Here is a 19626-nt window from a genome sequence, read left to right on the forward strand (position 1 = left end):
GAAAGAAAGAAAGAAAGAAAGAAAGAAAGAAAGAAAGAAAGAAAGAAAGAAAGAAAGAAAGAAAAAGAAAGAGAGAAAGAAAGAGCTGACACTGAAAAATCTGACCCTCTGCCCAATTTTCCAGTCACATTTCATTCATCGGCTATGAGTTGAGAACCTACTGTGTGTTCATCGCTATGCTAAACAATATCAAAAGAGAATAAGCATAGTTTCTCTGTTTTCAAGGATTTGTATCCGGTTGGGCAGGTAACACCTAACATGGAGATAGCAGGATATTTATTGATTTAATAAAGATGTAGTGAGCATGTCATGTGTAGTGGCAATTGTGGTAGATGTAGTTGTACGGAGACAAGCCATTGTCTCTCTGGGAAAGAAAAATAAGGAAATCATCCATTTTGATACAGTGGGACAAGAGCAGTAATCAAGTCTGTTTTAAGAGTTCAGTACAGGGGCGCCTGGGTGGCGCAGTCGGTTAAGCGTCCGACTTCAGCCAGGTCACGATCTCGCGGTCCGGGAGTTCGAGCCCCGCGTCAGGCTCTGGGCTGATGGCTCGGAGCCTGGAGCCTGTTTCCGATTCTGTGTCTCCCTCTCTCTCTGCCCCTCCCCTGTTCATGCTCTGTCTCTCTCAGTCTCAAAAATAAATAAATGTTAAAAAAAAATTAAAAAAAAAAAAAAAAAGAGTTCAGTACAAGGCCGCATTTACTTAATTCCAAAAATGTGTCATGATATCAATTCCAGGGAGGGAAGAGATCAGGGCCAGAGTTCAGATTTTCGTCATCCCTCATCGGAACTCTTAAAACAGGCTTCTGGTTAGTTTTTCTGCCTCTGGTCTCTTTTTCCTCTGATCTCTTCCAAAAACAAAGATGGTTGGATGACAAAAATCAAATCACGTAATGTGACATGCAAGGACCGTCACAGTCTGGCCCTTATTCATTTTTCTGGGTCCCTCTCACCCTTTTCCGCCTTCACCTTACAGAGTTGGTGGCTAGTGCCACAGGGTACCTGCCTGCCTGTCTCTTTCCCCCATGAGTCTTCAAAGGTAGAGCCCGTAGCCTTTTTCCATTGTCCCTTGGTCCCTGGCATGATATCTGGCAGGTGGTTTACACCCAGTGAATGTTTAACTAATTGAATATGCACATGGAGAGAGCAAAGCAGTTACAGAGATCGGACAGAGAGGAAGGTTCATACTGGGGAGAAGTGGGACAACGAGGTAGGGATCCATGAAGGTCTGGATGAAGGAAGACTGGATAACGGTGAATTGCTAACCCTTCTTTCAATAGAATGACATGATCCTGGTGGTATTTTAGTATGATTAAATTCCTGATGGCGGCCAAGAGCATTGCCACCGTCTGCCTTTTGCTGGAGACAGAGCATCTTCTCCCGTGCTGTGCAGAACTCAGTGTCAGTATACACACACAAAAGCCTGTAGGACACCGTGAGGTGAGGATATAAGAATCGAGTTAATTTAAAAAAGCAAAGTGTGAGAGCAAGATCCTGGGCAGGTTTCCTTTCTGGCGGTAAGACTGACTAAATATTTAGAAGCTCTTCCCAGCACAAGACATGGAAAAAGCTAAATAAAATTTGGTGGGGGGGCGGGGGGGGGGATGTTAATTGAATCTGAACTGGCCAAAAACTAAGAAAATTCTCAGAATCAGAAACCAAGAGGACGCAGAAACCAAGAGGACGCAGTTTGTCCATCTCTTGACCTAGAGCTTGGATTCTAATGGGCCACACATACAGAGGAGACTGAAAAACAAAACATAAGCCCGAGTAAGGTAAAAGTTTGGAATGCAGAGACTTCGTCCCCAAAGCAGAACTCCAAAAGGTCACACCCCAAGTAAGTGGGGGGGAAAGCCTACTCTGTTGGAGAGATCTTGTCTCAACCTCAGTTGTAGGGGGAGAAGGAAACACGGATGCCTAGGGAATTTCTGACTACAAGCCACCTTTCTATGGTTTCAGGGTCCAAATCTCCTACTACCTGTGTGACTTGAAAAAACCCAAACAGAAAATCAAATATAGGGCGCCTTTTACACGTCGGTTACGTGTCTGACTTCATCTCAGGTCATGATCTCGCAGTTTGTGAGTTTGAGGCTGGAACCTGCTTTGGCTTCTGTGTCTCCCGCTCTCTCTGCCCCTCCCCGTTCATGCTCTGTCTCTCAAAAATAAATTTAAAAAAATTTTTTTTTAATTTAAAAAAAAAAAAGAAAGAAAATTAAATGTAAAGTAGTCAGGTTTTTAGGAGCCCAAGTACCTGGTGGAAGCAGATCCAAATGGTCTCTGAAGGAATATACTTTGAACCTAAATCCCAAAGAACTTTCACAGAGTCCCAACGCACATCAGTTCACCATGAGTGTCTTTGACGTGTTCCAGAACGTTTTCTTTTTTAAGTTTATTTATTTAGTTTTGAGAGAGAGAGAGAGCATGAGCAGGAGAGGGGCAGAGAGAGAGGGAGAGAGAATCCCAAGCAGGCTCTGAGCTGACAGCGTGAGATTATGACCTGAGCCGAAGTCAGACACTTGACCGACTGAGGTGACTCCAAGTACTTTTTAAAAGGCATTAAAAGCGTGACAAAGGAATAAGACATTTTCAAAAGTCACCAGATATATTTGATAAACAACCATGGGACTTCTAGAAATGAAAAATATAATCATTGAAAGTCAGAACTCAGTATACAGATTCAACAGCAGGTTAAACAAAGCTAGAGAAAGAATTAGTGGGCTGGATGATAGAACTGAAGGAATTATATAGAATGTGGCACAGATTTTATAAACTAGAGTACAGAAGTTATAGGTAGAATGATTAGTCAGGGTTCCAGATGAAGACAATAGAAAGACTATGTCCTTTTCTCCCCCAAGTAACATTTTTTTTAAATTTTTTTTTTCAACGTCTTTTATTTATTTTTGGGACAGAGAGAGACAGAGCATGAACGGGGGAGGGGCAGAGAGAGAGGGAGACACAGAATCGGAAACAGGCTCCAGGCTCTGAGCCATCAGCCCAGAGCCCGACGCGGGGCTCGAACTCACGGACCGCGAGATCGTGACCTGGCTGAAGTCGGACGCTTAACCGACTGCGCCACCCAGGCGCCCCTCCCCCAAGTAACATTTTTAGTTCTAAGTGTTACAGACTCTTCTCCTACACCTTGCTTTTTCCAGCATTCTGTGTGTGAAGTTCATCCGTACAGATACATTCATTTTCACTGCTCTGTAATATTCTGTCGTGTGACTATAGCTCAAATTATATATCTATTACATATCTGTTTATATTTATTTATCTATCTGTCACATAGCTAGATGTCTATGGTTGATGAACATTTGGGTTCTTTCCGGTTTGAGGCTGTCACAAATGTGCCATATGGTCACTTGTGTAAATATCTCCTGATGTAAGAGTTTCTCTAGTGCATTTGCCTAGGGATAGAATGACTACATTACAGGGGCAGCTGGGTGGCTCAGTCGGCTAAGCATCTTGACTCTTGGTTTTGGCTCAGGTCACAATCTCACAGTTTCATTAGGTTGAGCCCCATGTCAGGCTCTGTGCCGACAGCACAGAGCCTGCTTAGGATTCTCCCTCTTTCCTTCTGTCTCCCCCTACCCCACTTGCTCTGTCTCTCTGTCTCTCTCTCTCTCTCTCTCAAAATAAATAAATAAACTTAAAAAAATAATAATTCCTACATTATAGAACAAATCTCACACACAATGCCGAACGAACAAGCAAAATACATACGGTAGGATTCCTTTTAAATAAAGCCCAATATATGCATACTTAACATTATACTGTTTAAGGATACATTCTTATGGAGCTTTAAAAAAAAGACATGACAGGGACACCTGTGTAGCTCAGTCAGTTGAGCATCCAGTTTCGGCTCAGGTCATGATCTCATGGTTTGTGAGTTTGAGTCCTGCATCGGGCTCTGAGCTGACAGCTCAGAGCCTGGAACCTGCTTCAGATTTCGTGTCTCCATCTCTCTGTCCCTCCCCGCTTGTACTCTGTCTCTCTCTCAAAAATAAATAAGCATTAGTAATAATAAAAGGATATGATAAAGCATTCTCCTGAATTCTGTGTTTATCTTAAGGTAGGGAATAGGGATGTCAGGAAATGGAATTAGAACAGGATACAAAGGAAATTTCAAAGATACTGATGTTGCTTAAGCTATTCCTTAGGTCGGGTGGTAGATACATGGGTCATTGTTCTTATTCTTTTTTTTTAATGTTTATTTATTTTTGAGAGAGACAGAGAGAGACAGAGAGAGAGAGCATGAGTGGACGAGGGGCAGAGAGAGAGAGGGAGACCCAGAACCTGAAGCAGGCTTCAGGCTCTGAGCTGTCAGCACAGTGCCTGACACGGGGCTCGAACCCACGAACCACGAGATCATGACCTGAGCCAAAGTTGGACGCTTAACCACCTGAGCCATCCAGGCACCCCGTTTCTTATTCTTTAAACCATTCATATCTGTTTTATACTCTTGGAGGCATAACACATAATATTTTCAGAATTCACGGACTTTGCCATCAGACCCGAGTTCAGATCCCTGCTCTGCCATTCATTAGCAGTGTGACTGTGGTCAAGACCTCTCTGAGCCTTGGCTTCCCATCCGTAGAACAGGACGAGTCACTGCCTCATGATTGCTGTAGACACAGAGTTAAATAAGAGGCAGAGTGTTGGTTGGAAGGCATCACCCACATTTGAAGAGGTTTTTGACATACCTCCCAAGCCTCAAATACAATCAACACTGTGCAGCTGTGGGGTCAGGGTCCAAGCAGTCGCAACTGAATGGCCTTGTGGGGTTAGGCAGGGTAGCTTTCTGGAAGGAGGGGGGGTTTTCAGCGAAAGGGGGGTGTGGAGCGTGAGGGTTTACACAGTAGCGAGTTCTAGATGAGGCCTGGCCAGGATGCCCCTCCCTGGGTTCTACAAGTGTGTTGCGTAGTGGGACCTTCCTCTCCTACCTTCTGCCACCATGCGAGGACTATGGGTCTGTCGGGGAGGAATAGAGAGGAAGTCAAAGGGTCATTTCAGCCTCCATGCTGCCGTTCGCAGGAGCTCCTGCCCAGAGGCCTGGACATCAAGCAGGAGGAGCTGGGGGACCTGGTGGACAAGGAGATGGCTGCCACGTCAGCTGCCATTGAAACTGCCACGGCCAGGATAGAGGTACGGAAGCGTCTGCCCGTCTCCTAAAGCCGGGCTCTTGCAGCTTCCTCGGGTGTGACATTGCCCGTGGGACATGTCTCAGTTGTCCATCCAGGCCACAGATGGCCCCTGTAAAACCAACCCCAACGCAAACTCCCCAGGCTCCCTGAGGCATAGAAAAGGAGAAGGTCCTCACCTCCTTCGGTGTGAGGCCATCCTGCGTTACGGTTCCAGCTGGACCGCTTGTTCGTCGTGTGACTTGTGACAGGTTGTTCCATTAGCCTCGCTCAGATTCCGTTTCTAGATGACGGCAGTGATAATAGTGCTTGCCTCAGAGGGGCGTTGGAAGAGTTAAATGAGATAATGCACATTTATCTTCGTGCCAGGCGCGCGCCAACAGTTCCGATTGTGTCGGGGAAAAGCCGAGTGGGCACCATTGGAAGGGTCACATATTGTTCCTTTGGTGGAAGGCTGCAGGCTGCCCACCTTGGTTTGCCCCTAGCCGCTGCCCCCTCTGGCAGGTGCAATATCTCAGAGTTCTGTGCACGTCGGCCTGGGTGCCAGAAAGTCAAGACGGACACTCAACGGACAGGAGAGCCAGCCTGCCGGGGCTGCTTCTCGCTGACTAGATCGGAGGTCTGGGCTCTTTTCCCAACCCACCAGGACGTGGATGGGCGTTTCTGGATTTGGGTTTCGCAGCTACCACGGGGTGTTGGACACAAGGTGCTTCAGGATGCCAGTGAGTGCTCCGTACCCATGATGTATTGAGATACCCTGCTTGTTTTCAACAGGAGATGCTCAGCAAATCCCGAGCTGGGGACACAGGAGTCAAATTGGAGGTGAACGAAAGGTCAGTCTACACAGTGTGGTGGTGCCTAGGTGATCAGGATCAGTCTCTCCTGCATTGGATTATATTAATTACAATAGGACATTAGCAGCCACAGGCATTGGCTGAGTCTGTATAATTGTCGATAACGGTATTCTTAATAAAATTGCTGTTGCATTTTAGGGGAAAAGAAACCCCGAGAATCATCACATAACTGTCTGCGGTCAAGTCTTCTCACTCACGTACCTTTCCTCCAAGGCTTCACCGCACCCCCAACTCCCCTCCTCCCACCCCCACCCCCGCCACCGTATTCCCCACCCCCTTTCCCATCCCAAGTTTGCCTGTGTTTAGGCATGAAAAAGAGAAACGTCTGTTTCATAGCTCTTGGTCTCTGTTCTGTGTCCCTGACCTTTTTTTTTTTTCCCCCTAGGATCCTTGGTTCCTGTACGAGCCTAATGCAAGCCATCCAGGTCCTGATTGTGGCCTCTAAGGACCTCCAGAGAGAGATAGTGGAGAGTGGCCGGGTAAGCGTGGCTGAGGGCCCCTGGATGGGGGGACCAGACATCATTCACAGACTCCCAGTTCACTGGGAGGCTCTGTCCACTCCATACACTCATCCACCTTCAGTCAAATCCACGGCTGCTGCCATCTTGTCCATGTGTCCATCTGAGAGCGTGGTTCCCTTTCCCCGGGCCGAGCACAGATGCCATGGAATACTGGGGCGCTGCCAGGTCCCCAGGGAGCAGTCAGCCCCAGCCTCCAGCTGCGGGCTCGTTAACCCAGGCGCCATCGCCAGATCCTGCTCTGGAAACCCCGCGTGCATTGCAAGCCTGGGCCCTTGGAGGAGGAGGGGAGGGCTTTTGAAAAGTGGGCAAATGAGAAGAGCCAGCCTGGTGCTGACCTTTCATAGCGGGTGGGGCCATGTCTGTTTCTGACGGTGGAATCCACTCCTCGCAGACAGACTCTATCCCAGTTTCTGGTCAGCATCATCGCTTGGCTTTCTCAGTCCTCTGCGGGCATTCCTACTGCCGTGTTTCCTTCTCACACCTGCGTGCAGTGCAGCTCAGGAGACAGAGGTCCAGGGAGGGATTCCTGAGCCCGAAAACTATCCTTTATTTTTTTAATGTTTATTTATTTCCTTAGAGAGAGAGAGAGAGAGAGAGTGGGAGAGAGGGGCAGAAAGAGAATCCCAAACAGGCTCTGCACTGTCAGCACAGAGCCCGATGCTGGGCTCGATCCCATGAACCGTGAGGTCACGACCTGAGCCGAAACCAAGATTCAGACACTTGACCGACTGCACCACCCAGGCGCCCCCTGAAAACTATCCTTTAAAGAACGAAGCCATATCTGCTTTGATGGTGGTGCTTCTTACCAGTCTGGGAGGGGATGGTTTCTGCCCCCCGAAAATAGAGACGGGGACCGAGTAAGGAGAGCTTGGAGATTCTAAGATTATCGTCTTAGAATTTGGAAATGGAAGACACTTCCAAAGCATGGAAGCATTTTAAAATTCCAAGCAGAAATTATTTGCTTAAATTATTCACTGTGTAGTCTCTTGGCAAATCATGGTAAGTGTTTGGACTCCAATCACGTTGTTCATCTATGCAGATGCCTATATACATATATATGTATATGTATATATATACTCATACATACAATGTAGAAATGTTGTGATATAATAGAAATGCTAGGGGCTTTGGAGTCAGAAAAACCTGGGATTTACTTCCACTTACTTCCTGCATCAACTTGAAAAGTATTATTGCCTTTCTGAATCTTAGTTTTGTCATCTGTAAAATGGGATGATAATGCTTACCTCTTGCAGTTACTATGAGGTCTGTATGGGGTAATATATATATATATATATATGTATATATATATATGTGTGTATATGTATACAGATAGAGATATAGATATATATAGATATTTGTAGGTATCTAAGCACCAGGCACACAGAAGGCACTCAATAAAAGCTAGCCATTCTTATTTTTCATTTCCTTAGGGAACAGCATCACCTAAAGAGTTTTATGCCAAGAATTCTCGGTGGACGGAAGGACTCATTTCAGCGTCCAAAGCTGTGGGCTGGGGAGCCACTGTCATGGTGTAAGTGTCTGTTGCTCCCAAGGCTCCTCAGCCCCACCCCCATTCCAGTGACCCATCGCAGAGCATAGCCGAGGGAAAATATCTGTCCCTTAGAAACTGTTGATAGGGAAGACAACAGTATTAAACCTTTTTTTTTTTTAGTGTTTATTTTTGAGAGAGAGAGAGAGAAAGGCAGAGTAGGGGGTGGGGGGGCAGAGAGAGAAGGAGACACAGAATCCAAAACAGGCTCCAGGCTCTGAGATGTCAGTACAGAGCCCAGTGCGGGGCTCAAACTCATGAGCCATGAGATCAGGACCTGAGCCGAAGTCAGACGCTTAACCGACGGAGCCCCAACAGGACTAGAAGTTTAAAAGGAAACCTGGATCTCCTTGGCAGTGCAGGGGTGGGGCAGGCAGTCTGTGTTCTCTGAAAAAGCCAGGGCGATAGGCGAGGTCTAGAGGTGGGATTATAAGGGGTTGCAGCCGTCAGTGACATAATCTATCTTGTCCCTTCCTGACTCCCAGGGACGCAGCCGATCTGGTGGTACAAGGCAGAGGGAAATTTGAGGAACTGATGGTGTGTTCGCATGAAATTGCTGCTAGCACAGCCCAGCTTGTGGCTGCGTCTAAGGTAGGAGCCGCACACGACGCCCCGGGGCTCTGTAAAGGCCGGCTAGATTAGAGACACTCAGATGATAGAGCCTGCCCCAAGAACAGAGGAATTATCCAGGGTCCACGTAGGTTGGGTCCCACATTAAAATTCTGCCTCTCAAGGGTCCCAAACTACCCTCCTCTGAGAGCCTGCCATCTGTCATCAAGGAGCCCCTGTGCCCAGCTTATCACATGGGCTTCTCTTCTTGGCTTTCATCACTTTTGTTAGTAGTGGCCTTTGAGGGTCCCAGCCATGCCGACCTCTGATCGACAGTCTCGGCATTCAAGGAGCTCTTAGATAAGGAATATGTCGGCACAGTGGGCTGGTTACCTGGCCCGGCTCTGAGGTTCCACTACCGATGTCTGCCTCTCCTTAAGAGTCTCTGCATTTGAACCACTGCCCCATCTAAACGTGATACAAAGCTTGCTACCAAAATCTGTCTGTGAGTTATAAAGTACCCCGGGGAGTGTTCTTATCGTCCTTACTTACCATCACCCCAAATTAGTTTCCATAAGTAGGAAAGCTAGAGTCTGAGGCCACCAAATATGCCGGGGAGGTGACCCCAGAGACAGCGATTTTTAAGAAGTCGATTGGGGACCACAGCGGATACCATGTTTGTCAAGAACTGTCGGACCGACTATTTGATTCAGTCGTCGCCACGTTGTGTGAACCTCAATCCGCTTGGTCCTGGCAGGTGAAAGCTGATAAGGACAGCCCAAACCTGGCCCAGCTGCAGCAGGCCTCTCGGGGAGTAAACCAGGCCACCGCCACTGTTGTGGCTTCGACCATTTCTGGCAAATCACAGATCGAGGAGACAGGTAGCCTTCCAGAAGCAATGCTTTCCTTACCTGTCTGGTTCAGCTATTTTTATGTTCTTTTTCATGACCCCGATGTCCCACAATTCTGTTTCCAAATTCTGTATTGTTCATCGTTCTCCACGCATACTTATATTCTCGTAAGATGGGACACCGCATAAGCATGCTATTTGTATCTCCATGGCAACAGACCTTAAGGTGGATTTTCCATTTAGTAATTTCTCTGGATTCAAAGACATGAGTCTCCAGGCCTGGCTGTCCCGGGGGGTGAGGGGAGGGGTGGGGAGGTTCCGAGCCTCGTTACCCTTTCACGGCACTTCTGTCCGGTCCATCCATCAGTGACTTTCAAGTGTCTGGTGGGAACTAGCAAACCAAGCCTTTTAGCAGAGCGCTGACATTGGCCGCCTCTCGGGCGAGAGTCAGCCATGGGCATTCTCTGACAAGACCTTCTCTCTTATCCTTGCAGACAACATGGACTTCTCTAGCATGACACTGACCCAGATCAAACTCCAGGAGATGGATTCCCAGGTACGATCCCCGCTTCTGAGTGCACTGTTCTGTTGCCGGTGACATCACCCCCAAATCTTGTCCCCATGGAGAGAAGCCAGTGGGGGAGAGTCTTGGGGAGGAAACAAACACGGACGGACAGCGCCCAGGAATGAATGCCAATGATGCTGGAAGGGACAGTGGAGGCGGCGGCAGATGACGGGTTAAGATCAGAATCTTAACTCTTGCTCACTAATGCCCCTCTCAACGTTACCATCAGGGATTTCCTAGCCGACATCAACGAGCATTTAATGTCTTGTGATTGACAGTTTTTTCATTGTAGTTGACATCTAACGGTACATTAGTTTCAGGCATACATGTAGCAACAATTCCATGTGTGGTCCCCATCTGTCACCATGCAACATCATGACAATATTTTGTTAATGACAATATTATTGACTATATTCCCTATGCCTATGACTTATTTTTCTCATAACTAGAATCCCGTACCTCTTAATACCGTTTCCCTGCTGCACCCATCCCTCTGCCCGCTTCCCCTCTGACAGCCACTAGTTTGTCCATTTCTGCTTTTTTTGTTTTTCAGCAGTTATTTTTTTTTTAAACTTCTGCTATGAATTATTTGTGTATGACCTCTGGTTTAAAAAAGAAAAATCAATTCACTGAGAACCCATCAAAAGACAATGCCATTATCCCCAATTGTTCAGTAAAGTTATGGCATGCAAAGGAATAGGAATCCATGGAACCCTGAAAAAAAACCCTGACATCCTTGTTTTAGAATGACTGGTCCCAGGGGTGCCTGGGTGGTTCAGTCGGTTAAGCATCCAACTTTCGTTCAGGTCATGATCTCACAGCTCGTGAGTTTGAGTCCCACAATGGGCTCTGTGCTGACAGCTCAGAGCCTGGAGCCTGCTTCAGATTCTGTGTCTCCCTCTCTCTGCACCCCACCCCTGCTCATACTCTGCCTCTCTGTCCTTAAAAAAAAAAAATTACTGGTCTCAGTCTTGGAGTAAAGTCCAGGTTGAAGACCGTTAAAGGCTCCGTATGTGTCTCTCGACATCTTTTAGAAAAAGTCATATGGCCAAATACTGGAAGACCTGAGGTCAGGCTTGAGTCTACACTGTCTACACTATCTTGCTTACTGGTCTCATCCAGCCCCGCTTGACTGCAGATCCCATCTGTATGCTGATGAGTACCAGAGCCTTCTCCCTGGCCTCAATCTTTTCCTTGAGCTCTGTGTTTGTCCAACTGCCTACTTGATCCCTCCACATGATGCCAAATACATCTCTAATTGAATGGGTCCAAACCAGGGCTACTGGTTTCCTTCCCACTCAGATCTGTCCCTCCCCTGTTTTCTCCATCTCAGTAACTGGAACCCCCCACCCCCCACCAGACCTGGATGGCGGAGACCTAGGAGGCATCCTTGGGTCCTCTCTTCTCCCTCTTCCTTCTACATCCAGTCCCCCAGCAGGTCCTGTCAACTGTGACTCTCCTGGCCTGAACCTTCCCCCTTTTCTCCATTTCCCTAACCCAGCCTAAGCCACCACTGGTTCTCTCCAGAACTACTGCAAAAGCAATTTAACTGTAACTTATGCAAGTGTTTGTTTCCAAGTAGTTTTGTGGAGGGGCCAGGGAGGTGGGGCAGTTGGGGTGGAGAATAGGAAAGGGTGTTGCTGAGACAGGTCCAGCCCTGGGTTGACAGTTGGCAGAACTTGGTGAAGGCACACGATGGAGTTCGCCATATCATCTCCATTTCTCTGTATATGTTCTCCATTTTGCATAATCAAAAATTTGAAAAGAAAAAAAAGGAACCACCTAACCGGGCTTCATTGCTTCCACTCTTGCCCCCTACAGTTTGTTCAGGTTCCACATATTTTATTTTCTTTCTTTCTTTTTCTTTATTTTAAGTTTAGTTATTTTGAGAGAGCGAGCGAGCACACACGCATGTGAGCAGGGTGGGAGTGGGGGGGCAGAGAGAGCTGGAGAGAGAGAACCCCAAGCAGGCTCCGCGCTGTCAGTGCAGAGCCCAACGTAGGGCTTGAACTCACGAACTGTGAGATCGTGACCTGAGCTGAAGTCAAAAGTCAGACGCTTAACTGACTTGAGCCGCCCAGGTGCCCCAATTTTACGTATTTTAAAAGCGTAAATAACATCACGTTATGTCCCTTGCTTAAAATCTTCCAATGGCGTTCCTTTCACACTTGAGTTAAAACCCAAATTCCTGACCCCAGCCCGGGGCCCTGGGCTGTTTTTCCACCCATCTCCCATGGCCCTCTCCCTCTCCCAACCTCCTTCCTGCCTGAGTAGCCTTTGCTGAGCACCCTTTGCCCTTATCACATGACCCTGTGTCACTTTCACTATGGGTCTGATCTATTCTTGTTCATGAGTTTGTGTCTTTGCCCTGCAGGGTAAGCAGAGACCTTGTCCACGCACCGCTGTGTCTCCAGCACCTGCCGCAGAACCCCGGGGTACATGATGGGTGCTCAGCTCAGCAAATGTTTCTTGAATTAATAAATAAATTAATAAAATAACTAGAATTAATGAGGGGTAGGGATAGCCAGGGACCAGCCTTTTCCTTGGGAAGATTGTGCTTTTTCCTGTATAATAATAACCCTAAGTTGGACCAGCCCTTCAGAGATACCAGGGCCATCAGAGCTGGCTCTTGCCTGGATTTCCAGGAAAGCGGGATTGAAAGAGAAGGGGGATTTGGTTGGAACATGCCACACGGATGGGCTACACATTGGAGATGCTTTCAGATAGAGATTTCAGAGGAGCACGTTATGAGCCCTACTCCCAACAGGCTTTGGGGCTATAAGGCATCAGGTCCAGTAGAGGGCCCCAGTGAGGAACAAGAGGAGCCACTGGGATAGACTGGTGGATGGCAGAGGGTGGGGAAATCCACAGACCCGAGGATGAAATTGAGAACCAGGTACACTGTGGAAACGGGGTGAATAACCCAAAGGACGAAGAGACCCGGAACATGGAGGAGAGGGACTGAGTTAACACGAGACCACTGTCCGGTTGCTGCTCAAGAGCACATTCCACTCTTCCCACAGGTCCGGGTGCTGGAGCTGGAGAATGAACTGCAGAAGGAGCGTCAAAAATTGGGAGAGCTTCGGAAAAAGCACTACGAGCTCGCCGGTGTTGCCGAGGGCTGGGAAGAAGGTGGGCCTCTCTGAGGGCCGGTGAGGGCACGGTGAGGGGAGGGTGCACGTCCCCTCAGACGTGACCGAATGAGGCGCCCTTCAGGCCGCTGACTTTCCCCCTCACGACTCACAGAGCGTGTTTTCTCTGCAGTTGTAGATAACCTCCAAGCCCAGAACTGCCATAAATTGTGGCGAATCGAGAGCTTTGGGGGTCACCTGTCAAGACCTTAACCTTGACCAGTGGGCTCATCACCCACTCACCACTGTTCCCTTCCAGGCCCAGTTAGCCTGGTTTCCGGCCCAGCAGTTTCCTGTGTGGCTTGCACAGAGTTGAACGCTGAATGAAAAAATGGCGGCCAGCAGGCAGGGCAAGTGGATCACAGGCCTCTCGCTGACCAGGGTCAGCAGTGGGCACCAGTGGCCGCGCCATAGACAGGGTCAAGAGCTAGAAATGGAGTGGAGTAGGGGTACTGTCAGGCCCACCCGCCCAGAGAGGCTTTATCGCCTGGAATGTACTGTTCTCCCACTTGCCTAACGCGGCCAACTTGATCACAACCAGGACTGCCAACCCTCGTCGTCTTGTCTGCGGGAACCAACCACAGATGCATACCACTCATGGTCGGGCACCTAACTTGGGGAATAGATGCCTGTGAGCATGAGGTATTTTAGAGCCTAACGTTGGTCGCCGTACCTGTTGGGTACATGAACGCGTGCACATGCGACGCGCTATGAAACAGAAATTACCGTTGTCTTTCAGGAACAGAAGCATCGCCACCAGCACTGCACGAAGCGGTCACCGGAAAAGAATAGAGCCACCCCGACACCCCACACGTCTGAGTGTAAATCTTGTTGCAGTCTCTGTGTGTTATTCCCCAGCCACAGCCTAAGCCCCCGGGGGTCCCGGCGGCAGCCACACCGCACACCGCTCCCGTTGTCCAGAGCCGGGGACCCGAATGGCCTTCCACAGAGGAGGAGGACCAGGGCCGCCCCTGCGGAGAGGCCCTCCCTCCCAGTCCTGCCTGCTGTTTGCCCCCCCCCCCCCACCGATGCTCGGCATCCTTGTCCGAGGAGCCTGCTGTTCCGGAGAGCCTGGCAAGGGGCCATCTATGCCTTCTCTTCTCTGTTTTCTTCTCAGCCTTTTCTTTTACCATCATTTGCACCAACTTGGGAGCATCCGAGGGCTGGTGGGCTCCAAACCAGGATGCCGCCCCGAATCTGCCGTCAGAACGGCAGGAGCATCCTGGCTGAGCACGCCAAGGCAGCTCTCCCCTCTCTTGGCAGTTCCATGGCTTCCCACTGCTTCTTACGGTGGTTGGTTGGGTTTTCTTGGGGGAGGGGGGGCTGTTTTTGGTTTTTTGGGGTTTTTTTGGTTCTCTTCTTTCAGTGTTCACTCGTAGAGCCAACTCTCCCAAAGGGAGCGCCCCCAGAGCTCTGAGCCATCGGGGGGGGCCCCTAACCACAGCAGGTAACAGCAATGGTGCTGCTTAGCCTCCACCTTGGTGCTCCACGCCAGCCTCCATGCTGAGTGTCCTGCGGAGCGAGGATGGGTCAGCCGAGGCCACTCCCCAGGGGCGGGCACTGCTGCAGGGCCACGCTTTCCTCAAAAGGCTGAAGCAGAGCGAGTGCCTTTTCCTCCTAAAGCGAGAGCCCGGCTGAGAGAGCCCCTGCCCACCTTCACGAGCGACCAGGGGTAAAGAAAGAAGGGGAGGAGGGGTGCACACTGCCCAGGTCTCGGGAGACCCCGCTCTTGGGAACTCTTCGCGACCGGGCTGAAAAACCTGATCACATGCCTGAATGTGTCGGTGAGAGAAGCCACATTTCTGACCCCAGAATGAATTTTCCGGGCCACCTCCCTTCAGACCCAGGCAGGACCCTGAGAGGGAGTGCATGAGGGGTTTCCAGTTCCTTTCTCCAAATGGCTGCTTTGGCATCCTTGTGAACCTGAAGAAGCTATATAGTTCCACGTTCTACCTAATCGATAGACCCAGAAGATCAGGCAGACTTGCTCCCGGCAGGAAAGAACCCTGTGCTTGGTTTGGTACCTTTCATATTTATTACTAACCTCCGTTGAGCAGCAGCAGCCTACAGAAAGCCGCTTTGAGCAATCAGGATTTGAGGTGTGATGATGGCAAGGCGTGCGTTGCTGCCCTAGGTCATCAGTCTTCAAGTATCAGAAACAAGCTTCCCAATCTGTTACCAGTCTAGACCCCGAAGCGAGCAGCTTCCTCAGAGCATCTGGGTCAGGGAAACCGAGAAAGGGGGACCACTGGCTCTGAGCCCTTCCAGCCACACATCCCGGGCCCTTGCTGCTCGGACGGGATGAGGACAGAAGGCACGTAACGGCTTCCTAGAGGCGGGCAGCCTGACAGCACTTGTCCACCTCCAGATGGACCCCCGCATTTAAGTGACCTTCCGATCTTGGACAAACAGCGTCTTCCTTCCTTATCTGTAGCAACTCGTAGGTAGAAAGCCAACAAGCACTTCCCAGGACCTGTCCCAAAGGAACGTCTCGAAGTGTTGCTACCTGACAGGTTGTGAGAGTCCTGTTTGATCACTGTGAATCAACCCCGCCCCTTCCTAACCACGCCCCTCCCTCTCTGTACATTTCCTAAGTAGGGCACTCAAGACGCACTCTCCCATTAGCTCAGATTCCAAGAGTCAGACGTGCTATCTCCACATTGGGCTAAGGGGGGGTGGTCAGCGGTAGAAGATGAGCGGTCTTACGCTTGAAAGCCCCTTGGTGCTCAGCGTTTTTCCATCCGTGGCTCAGAAGGAATGGTGTGCGGCATCCCCGTCCCCGTTGTGCGTTCTCAGAGTGGGTCAACATTACCACAGAGGACTAGCCACAGAGTCTTGGCCAAACTGTTGTGCTCTAGGTTCCCAGTGGTGACAAAAAAATCCAGAATGTGGGACCACACTAGGACTCTGAATCACACTCCCTCTGAAAAGAAGCCACGGTAACTTTTAAAACCTTTGCGGACTGTGGACTTAGCCCGAGTAATCCAACCGTGCAGAAGGCAATTAAACAGGAACACAGGCTAATCCGTCTCGCAAGAGCCAGACGCAGCACAACTCTGTTGGTCATTGCTCACCTTGGAAGCTGGTCCATGCTCTAGCCAAAATCAAATTGTCCTACCTTGGCTTTTCTAAAAATGAGCGTATCTCTACTGGGTGTGAAATGCTCAATTAAAACAGGAATCATATCCTAAGGCTAAAAATGAACTCACAGCCTTTTAGTCACCTGAGCATCGGTAGTGACTGAAGTCCCATGGGTCAGTGTAAATGGGTCACAGCAAGGCAGAGCAAGAAAATGGCTTAGGGCCGATGAGAGGTTGAAAGACAGCCGTATCCGTCATGTAATTTTGTAATACAGTGCTCTAATACCTCTAGAGTAAGGGTTTGCGTGTACATAATAAGGAACACGATAGAAAAGACCTGCCTTTGTGGGGTTCTTTTATATCTGAGTCAGGAATTTAAATTAGACTGTAATTTAGATCGTTTGCTGATTCTGCTGCTTACAGCAGGGTCCCTAGGATCCCACCTGAATGGGAGTCCCTAACCCATGGCTGGAAGAACCAAACATTGTCCAGAAAGAATATCCTTTTTTGGAAGTGTTTGAGCTGCCAGGTCAACACCAGGGTTTACTAGGTACCACGGGGGTCACGATGCTTGTCGTCCATTCAGTCAGGTTGGTTTGCTTCGGCTCCTCCCTGAGGAGGAACTGGTTCTGAACTTGCACCTGGGACATACTCACTTCTCTGCCGGCTCCGTGGCCCGGAGGCATCTGCCGGCTCCACTTACCCTGGTCTCTGACAACAGGTAGAAGTTCTTGTTACCTTCTACCGCCTTTGCAAGTCTCTGGAAATCCTTCCTGCCAATGAAAGCCTTCGATCCTGGCATTGGCCTCTCAACTAGATTGGCTTTGCCCGTCGCCATCTTCGGTCCTCCAGAGACCGCCCTGTCTATAGCATAGAACACCACCACCACGGGCCTGCCAGCCTTCACCACAGCAAACCGGGCCAGCTGTCTGCTGCTCAAGTCCCCTTCGTCTCCCAGGGTCAGACCAAATGCAGGATCAGCGACCCAGAGTGGTGGCACAGCCTCTCACCCCCAGGAGCCAAAGCAACGGGAAACAATTGGTTAGATGCCGTGGGGTCCGATTCTGAGAGTAGGTCATTTCCAGACATGGTTTTCAGGTGACCCTCAACTACCTCAGGTTTGAAGGCCCTAAACGAAGCTGATTACTACTCATAGGGACAAACCGAGGGGGTTCAGATAAATCTTGGTGATAACTTATAACAAACTCTCACATTTAGGTTTGCAGGGATAGGTTGGGTTTGTTTTTTCTTGTTTTTAACCTTTCCCCCAGTTTTCCATTAGAATAGTTCCTATAAATGAATTTCATTTTCCACTGAGTGCCTACCTTCCCAGGGCAGGTAGCCACTGGCTTTTGTTCCCTTCCAACAATACTTTTCTTATGGTATTAAGACCTTTCTTTGTATAATACATTGCATCTGTGTTTTCAATTTTTCAAATAAATATTTCAACCTGGCAATGGAGAGTAGTTGTGATGACCGGCCAACCAAAGTGGTTTGGAGGTTGGGGCTCCAGTGAAAAGCCTACTACACTTCTATCCTGGGATTCACTGAGTCCGCTTAAGCTCTGCACCTCTGGGAGTCGGTCTGAAAGACAGGACGTTTTCTGAGGAATACAACTGTAGAGAAACTGGTTTGCACTCCTTAATCATGTTCTGTCTCCTGTACACTGTCCTGACCTTGGGAATGATCGAGCGGAACGTGCCAAAGTGGCCAATGCTGTCATTTATCTTGATGGCCGGGTCTGTGCGTGAAATCTCGGGATTTGAGGTGTGATCTGAGGTCCCAGGCTATGGATGAGCCTTTCCCCGCCTGCAAGACACAATAGTAACCTGCCGTCTTAAAAATTGGATGGGACAAATGCCGCTCAGTGCCAGAGGCTGCCAGTCCCGGCTCCCAGAGGATCTGCAGAGGGAGCTGCTGTTAAGCTAAGGGGACATCCAAGGGAGGGAGGGAGATGGGGAAGGCCCGGGGATGAATTGCCCAAATGACTCCTCAAGTAAGGAGAGAGGGACCGCCCAGCGGGAAGATCATCTGGATAAATACAGAAATGGGGGATGCTTGCCTACAGCCGGGGTTTTCTGCTCCCTGCAGCAAAATGCAAGGGTGAGCCTGTTGCATTTGAAGCACCACTGAGAGAGTGGACAGACCTTGGTCACAGCTGTCTTGTAGATCTCTCCTGGGGCTCAAGTGTGAAGCTGAGGGGTCTAAAAAGCCAGGCAGAGGGCTGCTTTGAGCTTCGAAGTGCCTTCCAGGGGCCTAGGTCTGGCCCGGCCAGCTGTGCCACCGAGGCAGGTGTACCCCGCCCTCGACACTGCCCAGCCTGCACATGGCCTTGACTAGATGCCCCAGAGGCTCTGGTACTCGCACCTAAGGGGTCTTCCCAGCCTCCTGTGGCCACGCCCCAGTTCTAGAAAGGCAGCTTGGCCGGCTGGTCACTCCGGCAGGCAGAGCATTGCAAGGAATCTCGAGATCAGGCCACTAGAATGATACTAACATGCCTTAATAAGGGCAGTAGGGGCGGGAATTAGGGCTTACACAGACGGGCCAAATTTGGGGCCTAGGGGTAGCCCTGCTAAAGTAAAAAGCAACGAAGGGAATGGGCAAGTGGAAGGATAGTGTAGCTGAAATCTAAGCCGAGGGCACACAGCTGAGGCACACGCTGTCCTGTTGTCTGAAGCCAGTGAGTTCATCTTGCTCAGTCTGTAACACGTTCCTGAACAGATGGTAGGCCTTTCAGCATTTTGGGGAGAGTGAACGTTTCTCTATTTACTCTGCATTCTTAGTCATACACACGTTTTATGAATCCATCCACTGTGCGAGCACTGAAGTGTCGAAAGATGAAGACTGTTCCCTACCCTCAAAGGTTACGTGCACGTGTTCGGTTTTATCAGATGTCTGTTTTGTGCAGGGCTGGCAACACGGTGTAGAGCAGAAACCCACCCTTCTGGAGCTTACAGGCTACCCAGGGAAACAAGCAGGACAATCCAATAATCACAAAGACAAATGCAGAACTGCAGTCGGCCCTTGGGGCACCTGGGTGGCTCAGTCGGTTAAGCATCCGGCCTGGGCTCCGGTCACAACGGCCTTGGCTCAGGTCACGATCTCACTGCTCGTGAGTTCGAGCCCCGCGTCGGGCTCTGTGCTGACAGCTCGGAGCCTGGAGCCTGCTTTGGATTCTGTGTCTCCCTCTCTCTGCCCCTCCTCCACACGTGCGCGCTCTCTCTCTCAAAAATATATAAACATTAACATTTTTTTTTTTACAAAAACCACAGCTGACCCTTGAATGACACAGGTTTGAGCTGCAGATTTTTTTATCCGTGAATATTTTTTGATAAACGCAGTATAGCACTGTAGGTGCGTTTTGTGCCTCTCTTAATAGCATTTTCTTT

At 49.4% G+C, this 19626-nt stretch overlaps 1 protein-coding gene across 2 annotated transcripts in view; it reads left to right on the forward strand.

The window, feature by feature from the left end:
• Positions 1-17694, forward strand: part of HIP1 (huntingtin interacting protein 1) — a 150770-nt gene extending 133076 nt beyond the window's left edge. For both annotated transcript variants that reach the window (XM_040456102.1, XM_040456103.1), the window contains exons 23-31: positions 5032-5142; positions 5913-5971; positions 6378-6471; positions 7944-8044; positions 8548-8653; positions 9369-9492; positions 9956-10017; positions 13050-13158; positions 13897-17694. In XM_040456102.1, the coding sequence (XP_040312036.1) occupies positions 5032-5142; positions 5913-5971; positions 6378-6471; positions 7944-8044; positions 8548-8653; positions 9369-9492; positions 9956-10017; positions 13050-13158; positions 13897-13949 (819 nt within the window). In that variant the 3' untranslated portion in view covers positions 13950-17694. The remainder of the gene's footprint in view (positions 1-5031; positions 5143-5912; positions 5972-6377; positions 6472-7943; positions 8045-8547; positions 8654-9368; positions 9493-9955; positions 10018-13049; positions 13159-13896) is intronic.
• Positions 17695-19626: the final 1932 nt, after the last annotated feature.

Source organism: Herpailurus yagouaroundi, unplaced genomic scaffold (assembly GCF_014898765.1).
Source record: "Herpailurus yagouaroundi ecotype Mexico unplaced genomic scaffold, PumYag 216, whole genome shotgun sequence".
In the NCBI taxonomy this organism is placed as follows: Eukaryota; Metazoa; Chordata; class Mammalia; order Carnivora; family Felidae; genus Herpailurus; species Herpailurus yagouaroundi.